Source organism: Rutilus rutilus (genome assembly GCF_951802725.1).
Source record: "Rutilus rutilus genome assembly, chromosome: 7".
In the NCBI taxonomy this organism is placed as follows: domain Eukaryota; kingdom Metazoa; phylum Chordata; class Actinopteri; order Cypriniformes; family Leuciscidae; genus Rutilus; species Rutilus rutilus.
In genome coordinates, this window is record NC_140221.1 from 47561364 (window position 1) to 47571587 (window position 10224).

At 35.5% G+C, this 10224-nt stretch overlaps 2 protein-coding genes across 2 annotated transcripts in view; one reads left to right on the top strand and one right to left on the bottom strand.

Moving 5' to 3' along the window:
• Positions 1 to 2351: 2351 nt before the first annotated feature.
• Positions 2352 to 5015, bottom strand: bbln (bublin coiled coil protein). Its single transcript, XM_084413469.1, has 2 exons — positions 4733 to 5015; positions 2352 to 3166 (listed from the first exon to the last, which is right to left on the bottom strand). Exons 1-2 carry the CDS (start codon positions 4809 to 4811, stop codon positions 2940 to 2942), a joined length of 306 nt encoding a protein of 101 aa, XP_084269595.1. The 5' UTR covers positions 4812 to 5015; the 3' UTR covers positions 2352 to 2939.
• A 188-nt stretch (positions 5016 to 5203) lies between these two features.
• The window catches only part of surf2 (surfeit 2), a 5154-nt gene continuing 133 nt past the window's right edge, over positions 5204 to 10224 (top strand). Inside the window, exons 1-6 of the mRNA XM_084413639.1 lie at positions 5204 to 5477; positions 5584 to 5735; positions 7395 to 7498; positions 8478 to 8714; positions 9222 to 9358; positions 10082 to 10224. The exon at positions 10082 to 10224 is cut by the window's right edge and continues 133 nt beyond it. Coding sequence (XP_084269765.1) covers positions 5403 to 5477; positions 5584 to 5735; positions 7395 to 7498; positions 8478 to 8714; positions 9222 to 9358; positions 10082 to 10168 — 792 coding nt within the window. The 5' untranslated portion in view covers positions 5204 to 5402 and the 3' untranslated portion in view covers positions 10169 to 10224. The remainder of the gene's footprint in view (positions 5478 to 5583; positions 5736 to 7394; positions 7499 to 8477; positions 8715 to 9221; positions 9359 to 10081) is intronic.

The following is a 10224-nucleotide window of genomic DNA, read 5'->3' on the forward strand; positions in this document are numbered from 1 at the left end:
TGAGTTTTTGTTTTAAACAAGTAAAATGATCTGACAATGTGGTCAGAAATTATGTTAATTCAAACAGAAACAAGATTATTTCCCTGACCCCATTGGCAGATCATTTTGCTTGTTTTAAGCAAAAACTCTTTTAATTTTGATTTAATTCCCCAGAAAACAAGACATAATTTCTTATGGCATTTCACTCATCTAGTGAATGCGTCTTGATTTAAGAATTTTTAGATATTTGAACTGGAAACAAGACAGAAATACTAAGAAAAGTATTTTTTGCAGTGAAGAACAAAATAAATAATATTTCTCATAATAATAAAAATAAAGTGTGTTCTTGAGCCCTTTAGGATTTTTCTATTGTGACATTATTTTCATGACAATTATGCATATTTTAAATAATTTTGCATAAAACTGATATTACAGTAATGAGAACCAGTATTGACAGAATCTCTGAAACATCTCAATTCATGCATTAATATTTTTTGCGTCACGATTAAAAAATGTGCATAATTCGCATGAAAGTCACAATGCAAAAAGAACATCCTTCGTCTTTCTGTAAAACTTCATTTCCTTTTTTTATTCTTCCTTTTATTTAGGAGTGAAAAGTGAGCTGGACATGTAGTGTTGATCTTGTGTTTGCTTCATCCACTGTGTGCGTGTCTCCCTGAGAGAGAGTTTTATGAGGATTGAGTATAATGACTTCCTGAACGCATCACCTCGTTGGAAACACTGGAAACGTCAGCGTGACATCAGTGCTGATGCAGAAGTCTTGAATGACTACAACTAAACACTGTGTATGCATCTGTTCACATTCATCTTCAGGCCCCAAAATCACACACAAATCTTCTTTTTTAATTTGCATTGTCGCGTTATTTTCATGACAATTCAACATTTTCACCCAAGATTCTCTAATCACTTAAAAACAGCCAAAACATTTTATATTTTCATTACTGAAATGCAGTATTTTTTTTTTTTTTTTTTACTCATGCAAAATATCATTTGTTTATTTCCACTGGTTTTGGGACGAAATGTGACCAGATCCATTAAATGCATGTGATCAGAAATCATGTTTTTCACCTTTTGCACACTGAATTGAGATCAGGGTGAGTGTGAGGCTGATGATTGGAGGTCGTCGCGAGAGTAACGCTGAGAGCTGAAGGGTTTGACAGAAGGAACTGCTGTATGTTCGGAAACCATGACTGAAAAACCAGCCAAGACCAGAAAACCACTTTGATCTGTTTAATCATCTTCATCTTCAGGCCAGAAAATTGTCAGTGAATATTGTTTCCAGCTTATAAACCGCATGTTTCAGATGAAATGACTGACAGCACATGTGTGACCCTGGAAACCAGTCACATGACGATCACATGGGATATCTGTGGCAATATCCAACAATACACTGTACGGGTCAAAATTATCCATTTTTCTTTTATGCCAAAAATCATTAGGATATTAAGTAAAGATCATGTTCCATGAAGATATTATGTACATTTCCTACCGTAAATATATCAAACATGTATTTGTGTGAGTGAATGCAGCACAATCGCCAACATAAATGATCAACTTTAAAGGAGATTTTCTCAATGTTTCGATTTTTTTGCATCCTCAAATTCCAGATTATCAATAGTTGTATCTCAGCCAAATATTGTCCTATATTAACAACAATCAATGGAAAGCTTATTTATCCAGTGTATAAATCTCAGTTTCAAAACATTGGCCCATGTGACTGGTTTTGAGGTCCAGTGTCACATCTGTGCCGAGAGTTTTCCTATCATGGAATAATAATAATAATGTCACGTGTTTCGAAAGCCAGCGGGACGATACAAGGCAAGCTAGACACAACATGTGTGTTTCGTATTCTGACAAACTGAACACGACTAAAGTGTTAAATAGCAGCTGGAGGTTCATGTTTTCTCCGATGTTTGTTTTCTGTATGTGTCTCATTTTAATTTCTATTAAAATATTTGATGATTACAAGAGCGACTGGGTTATGTATGTACTACTGTAAGATTGTTCTCACTACAGAATAAACATTAAAAGGGTAATTGTGATTTATTTATTTTTTATCTCACAATTTTGACTTTGCAATTCCGAGTTTATAACAGATAATCAGAATTGTGAGATATGAACTCGCAATTGAGAAAAAGTCACTTTCAAAACTCAAAACCTCTGAAAAGTCAAGCTAATGTTGATTCTTGGTTTATTACGAGTAGAAATATTGTAACTTTTTTATCTATTCCGTGGCTGAAACAACCTTTCATATAAACTTTTTTACATCCTTGATGAATATTTATTAAAATACTTTTCTCACATTCACATTGCACATCATACGAAAGCAATAATCCACTCGAGGCTGTGCGTTACACTGATTTTACCACGATCGTTTTAATGCGCATTTCACTACGGAATAAAAAATAAAAGGGTAATATCGACTTTTTAATCACACAATTATGACTTTTTTATGACTTTCATAATTGTGAGAATATGCACTTGAAATTGTGAGGAGAAAAAGTCAAAATTACAACATTTCAAATCTCCAAAAATCCAAGCTAATGTTGATTCTTGTTTTATTACGAGCAGAATTATTGTACCTTTTTTATCTATTCCGTGGCTGAAACAACCTTCCTTATAAATTTGTTTACATCCTTGATAAATATTTATTAAAATACTTTTCTCATATTCACATTGCACATCATATGAAAGCAATAATCCACTCGAGGCTGTGCGTTACAGTGATTTTACCACGCTCGTTTGGATACACATAATCACTGTCTCGTGTGCTTTAATGCTTTCAAATCAGTGCAGCTCAACAACAGAACAACAACATAAAGACATTTACACACACATATATATATATATATATTCTACCCTACTGGTCCACTGAGGAGACGACGCAGGTATTCTACATCATCAGTGCATTAATGATCATGAGAGTCTGAGATGGACGTCTAGTCTTGGGTCTGTGTGTCTCTGGACGCTGGATCTTCTTCTTCTTCTTCTGGAGGATGAGGATGAGTGTGCTCTTCATCGCTCAGCTGTTGTCTGAACTCTCGGCGGGCTTGTCTGTTGGACTCCAGGAGCTCGTGCAGTTTCCCGTTCAGAGAGTCGTTCTTCTCCTCGATGTCGTCGAGACACGAGCTGATCTGGTCCAGCATGGAGTCGATCGCTGCGTATTCTGAGCCGGAGAAACATTCAGTGTCTTTACATCAGCTTTCCCAGGAGGTTTGAGTAATCAAGTGATGTTCAGTTAATGTTTATTAATAAATGACTCACTTTGATCTTCTTACTTCACTGTCTGGAATCTGACTTTAGTGTCTGAATAGTTTTTATACTATTATATTACAGTTTTTTACGAGACAATTAAAAACATTTCTCAACCTAAATTCTCATTATATATATGTGTGTGTATGTGTGTGTGTGTGTATGTGCACATTTATTTATGCTTATGTCTGTATGTGTGTCTTTGTGTGTGTGTGTGTGTGTGTGAGAGTGTATATGCTTATTTATGCTTGTATGTATAGTGTGTGTGTATGTATATACGTGTATATATATATATATGTGGGTGTGTGAGAGAGAGAGAATGTATGCATATTTATTTATGCTTTTATGTATGTATATTTGTGTGTGTGAGTGTGTTTGAGAATCAGTGAGAGTGTGTGTGAGTCAGTGTGTGACTATGCTTATTTATGCTTGTATGTATAGTGTGTGTGTATGTATATACGTATATATGTGTGTGTGAGAGAGAGAGAGAGTGTATGTATGCATATTTATGCTTTTATGTATGTATATTTGTGTGCGTGTGTGTGTGAGTGTGTTTGAGAATCAGTGAGAGTGTGTGTGAGTCAGTGTGTGGCTATATGCTTATTTATGCTTGTATGTATAGTGTGTGTGTGAATGTATATACGTATATATGTGTGTGTGTGAGAGAGAGAGAGAGAGAGAGTGTATGTATGCATATTTATTTATGCTTTTATGTATATTTGTGTGCGTGTGTGTGTGAGTGTGTTTGAGAATCAGTGAGAGTGTGTGAGTCAGTGTGTGACTATATGCTTATTTATGCTTGTATGTATAGTGTGTGTGTGTGTATGTATATACGTATATATGTGTGTGTGCGTGTGTGTGTGAGTGTGTTTGAGAATCAGTGAGAGTGTGTGAGTCAGTGTGTGACTATATGCTTATTTATGCTTGTATGTATAGTGTGTGTGTGTGTATGTATATACGTATATGTGTGTGTGTGTGTGTGTGTGTGTGTGTGTGTGTGTGTGTGTGTGTGTGTGTGTGTGTGTGTGTGTGTGTGTGTGTGTGTGAGAATCAGTGAGTGTGTGTGACTATATGCATATTTATGCTTGTATGTATAGTGTGTATGTATATATATATATATATATATATATGTGTGTGTGTGTGTGTGTGTGAGAGAGAGAGAGTGTGTGTGTATGTGTGCATATTTGTTTGGCATTTATTTATTGAAGAGGAATAACCCCTTGAGATGAACCATCTCGTTTTCGAGGGCATTTATTTATGCTTTTATGTAAGTATATTTATGTGTGTGCGTGTGTACACCCACAAGCACACACACACACACACACACATATCCAATGACTAGTACAAAATAAAAATGTAATAAAGTATTTTAAAAAAACAGTAGTTTTACTGTTAGTATTAACTAATAAAATCATCAAAGGTAAAACATCCGACCAATTCAGTTCAATTCATATGACAGCATGAGGAGATTTCACTATACCTTCTTCACTGAATTCATCTTCATCCTCGATTATTCCATCATCCGCTGAGATATGGGGATCTCCGTTCGGTCCAGACATATTTACAACACAAGAGTCGTTATAGCGATACAATTTAAAATATTAATTACAATGCAACTCGCAACAACAACAAAAATCATATATATTGTGTATATAAATATCCTATTTATATATTTAAAATATATAAAAGTACACTAAATATAAGGCTGAACGTGAAGAGTGATTATAGAAGATGAAGAGCTCAGTATCAGCTGACTGTCATGTGACCAGCGGTCTAATAATGCGCCTGATCAGAACAATACATCACCCGCTGTCTCAGCTCGAAATATGTCATTATTCCAATATTGATTAAGTAAGATGGAATATGGAGATTTTGTGATGACTTTAAAATCCCTCACGATTTCGCAGATTTTACAAACGCTTTATTTCTGGCATCGCGCTAGACAGCCTTTGCTCTCACGTCAGCGTCGCGTTTATATGACGTCATGTTGTAGTTTTTGAACCGTCGCGGCGCGCTGAGCGACATGTGCAGCAAAACAGACGCGATTATCCTATCGCATTAATGTTTAGAGTGTGTTTTTACAGCGAATAGTGTGATACTTGTCTTCAATAGCAGGTTTTCCCTCATATAGATGTTCTGTTTATGCTGTCATGGAGGATTTACACGAAGATCTGAGAGCGTTTCTACAGAAGCATCCTTGTTTTCAACTCACAGACTCCAAGAAGGTCAATAACATGACGCTAAAACTCACATTTCAGCTGTTTAAATGATCCGTTTTAGGAGATGAATTAATGTTGAATGTCTCTGTATGTGTGTTCATGAATATCCCAGATCAAGTGCACACTGAACGACCACGAGTTTCCCTGCAGCCTCGATGAACTACAACACTTCACATCAGGGAAGAAATACAAGAAGCTGAGCGCTGAGGGGGAGTTCGACTACAGGCAGTTCGAGCCCCATGTAGTCAACAGCACTAAACAGCCGTAAGTACACACTACACCAGGGGTTTACACACTTTCTAGAGTTAGGGACGAAAATGTTCCGGTTAAGCGTTTTTGTTTTGTTTTTAAATTACACTTCAAAGTTAACAAACAAAGTCAATGTACAGTCAGAACTGCAATATATACAAATCGGGGGGAAAAAACAGACAACCATATATAAACATTATATAAAAATATCAAAGGATTCACAAACAGAAACAGTTTAAACATAGTTGCAGAGTTGTGAATGCATTTGTCAAGTATTTTTTGATGCATTCACCTCAACCACGCCCCCACCCTTAACCACGCCTCCACAAACCACGCCCCCACCCATTAACCACGCCCCGTCCTCTTTTCTGAAAACTAAAAAAATCCTTTTTTTACAATTATTTCCGTTATTTGAAGTAATTCATCTAATATTTGTTTTGAACAACAGAAATGTGTGAATGTTTCTAGATAACAATGGTCTGGCGCAGGCGCGGATTTATGGGTGGGCCTGGGTGGGCATGTGCCCACCCAGATTGACCGGTGGCCCACCCAATCAGATTAATATAAACAATTAAAAATTTTAATTTTAATAATAATAATAATAATAATGAACTAATAAATCATTTCATTTTAATAGTGTCCTGAGGACATTTATGTACAATAGCTACGAAAAATAGCTACAAAAGAAAAATTTTATGTCGGCATATCACGTGTCAGTCCATTGATGCTATCACGCAACTCATCTCTGTGCGCGCACTGACTTAACATTGTGATAGTGACTCGCGTGACAGACAGATGAACTTTAGGTTTAAAGCAGCCGGGAGGACTGACTGACATGAGTACAAGGTAGTTAAATTCACTACCTAAGTACCGATCTGCTATTGTTGACATTTATCAGGCGTGTTACATAGGCATAATTTGCGGGTGGGACATGTCCCCACCACTTTTTAAAACATCTCGCGGCACGAATGTACCAATTCTACAAATAAATTAAACATCTCCAGTTAACCAGCAGAGCATTCATTTCGTTCGTTTGTTAAATAAGAGACGATCTAGCGCTGAAATGTGTTTTTTTAAATCAGGTGATGAAAGTTGCCGCTGCGATAAGTGGCGCTGATACAGTGTTCTCTCGTGTGGCTCGCGCACACACCGCACTGTCTTGACTCGACGCGCGCTTCAATCCGTTGCGGATACTCTCTATTCGTTGTGGCGAAATCACACATCATAATGCACACGTGTCCCTCCTTGATATACAACCACTGATGAACATAATCAGTTTTGATTAAAAAAAAAAAACTATTCTGGAGCGGATTAGATCCCACAACCTCTGACACTGTTGGCGAAAGTTCTACCACTGGACCATTTAGATGTACGTTATTCGAACAGGCGAATCTAAGTATTTTAGTCACACAAAAATTCTATCATACAGCATAGGCTACATCTCATTAAACGACAAATGTAGCATATACTATTTAAATCGGTGGACATCGTAATGTTATTGTACAATGTACATATAATTTAGCAAAGTTACGCCACTGAGCGTGTATATAAGCTTAAAAAACCGAGGCCCCCCGTATATTCACCAGGCCCACCTATTAATGACATTCTGTATCCGCCACTGGTCTGGCGTGTGAGTAACTCGATGAGCTCATGCTGTGTTTGTGTCGTCCTCAGGAATCATCTGTTCTGCAAACTCACGTTACGCCACATCAACCGTGTTCCTCATCATGTCCTCCGCCACGTCTCCGGCAAACGCTACAGGAAGGCTCTAGATCAGTGTAAGTTCAACCTGAAACGTGTTGTTTTCCCTGATTAACAGCGGATCGCGGTTGATCGTGACCCGTACGGATCAGCTGACCCACACTTCGTGTGATTCGCGGATTAACTGATGAGTTTAACCATCATAGGGGGAAACTTTATGAATTGGACGTGTTTTGTCTTGCCAATTTACACATTCAAACAATTTTAGAGAGAGAGAGAGAATATTCTCTCGTTTATGTCAGTTTATTCGCTCTTAAAGGGACAGCAGCCTAATATTCCTGATGCTGTCTGTGACATTAATATTAATAAAACAACAAAATACAGCTTTAACAAAGATTTCTACAGTGAACAAATAGTGTTATTTTACATTTCTGTACCTGAATACCACTGTTAGACTTCGTAACTTTATTCAGGATTCATCTCCACTTGTTTTTCATCTCCACTTGTTTCATCTCAGACTGTCCACTTGTTTTTAATAATGTGTGAACTTTATCAGTTAGGCTAGTCGTTTTTGATGTGGTCTTGAAGAACTTCAAGTGAGCTTTAAGGAATGAATGAAAAGCAAAGCTAAAATATAGTTTATAAGTTTAAGTTTATATATAAATATATACGTCTATTTTTACATTTTCAATTTTCATTTTAATTTGTTTAATTTTTAGTAATTTTATGTGGTTTTGTTAGTTGTTTCTTATATTTAAATATATAAAAAACGAATAAAATATTTTTTATAATAATATTTTAGTATTATTAGTTTTCATTTTAATTTGTTTAATTTATTTTTTATTTTTTTATTTTTATTTGATAAAAAAATAAAATAAAATAAAATAGCTTTTGTTATATAATGTTATTTTATTAAATTTTTTTGCTGATCCGATCCGTGGCTCAAAAAAACGTAAATGATCCGATCCGTGAATTTTGTGATCCGTTCCACCACTGATTAATAACACTAGCAGTAATTAATAATGGCATTAATATGCACTGCTTTATGGCTGGCAGATGAGGAGTGTGTTCGTCAGGGTGTGAAGTTCGTCCCAGTCCAGCTCCGGCAGAAGAAGAGAGCACAAGTGTGTGACGAGGCCACAGGAAGTGAGAAACGAGCCACAGGAAGTGAGAAACGAGCCACAGGAAGTGAGAAACGAGCCAACAGGAAGGAGGACAGTGGCGTCTGGGCTCCGGGGTCGAGTGATGCGGAGGACAGCGACTCTGAGGACAGTCTGTCTGATCTTTATCCACGTCAGTCCACACACACACACTGCCTTCAGCTCTTATTCATCACTTCTCATTCAGAATAACATGCACTGATGAATTGGGCTTATTTTACTGTTATTTGTTTGCTATTATAGTTTTTATTAATATTTTGAAATGGCTTTTATTTTTGCATTTTCAGTAATTTATTTTTGTAATTTTATGTGCTTTTGTTAGTTTGGTCTTTAAAAATATAAATATAAAAAATAATAAAATAAAAAATAATTTATTATTTATATAAGTTTTATTGATATTTATACTTTTTTTTTTAATATATTTTCAATGTTCATTTTAATTTGTTTAATTTTTAGTAGTTTTATGTGGTTTTGTTAATTAGGTTTAATTAACATTTCTAATTTTCATTTAGTTTAAAGTTTAATTTGATTTTATTTCAGCTTGACTTAAATGAAGAGAAATGTTTTGACGAGTCATGATTGACGATAATAACCCTGTGACACACTGATGACACTGATAGTGTGTGTCGTGTTTCTGCAGCTTCCATGTTCACGAAGAAGGAGGAGGATGAACAGAACATGAAAGAGGAAGATGACTTTGAGACTGATGATGATGATGATGATGATGATGAAGTATCTGAAATGGAAGTAGAAAACCAGACACAGAAACGCAAAAAGGTGATTTGATTGACATGTAATTGGCATGTGCATTTTATGAAGTGTAGAATGTATCTACATTTGATTTCCATATATTAAATTCCCAGGATTCCACATATTTCATGAAGCAGTTTTACACTTTATTGAAAAAAGTGATAGTTCACCCATAAATGACAATTTGATGACAATTTTCATTTATGGGTGAACTATCACTTTTTTTTTTACTCACCCTTAATTATGTTGAAAAAGACTTTCGTCTTCTAAACACAAATGAAGATATTGTGATGAAATCTGAGAGATTTGTCACTTTGGCTCTTCAAAAACTTCATAAAGAGATTGTTCTGGAAGTGACATCATCATATAAATACAGGATTCACTCTCGAAATTGTGATTGACATATATAGCGATATTAGCAGGGGATAAAAATATAGCATGTCAAAAAACATGCGCAAATGCAGACTGATAGATAATAATAAACTTTATTTTCTATAGCGCCTTTAAAAGTTACATCTCAAAGCGTTTTACACAAATAAGAAAAAAGAAGAGAGAAATACATCAATATAAAAGAAAAGCATTCATCAATTCAAATATACAGTACAAATATAAAGCATGTTTTCAAAGCAGTTCTGTAAGTAAATGGTATAGAAGAAATAGTTCTAGTATAAATCAAATAAAAGCGTATGTTTATTAGTAAAAGTAATGACTGTCTTTAATGAAGGTGTGTGACTCTCTGCTGTTCCTCAGGTTCCTCCTCCCGTCTCCAGCAAGAAGTTCAAGAAGAGCAGGAAGAAGAACGGCTTTAAACATGTCGGAAAAGTGAACGGAAAATAAAAAAGATGAAATCATTGAAATGTTTTTTTATGGTTCTGTAAGGCATTTTCATATAT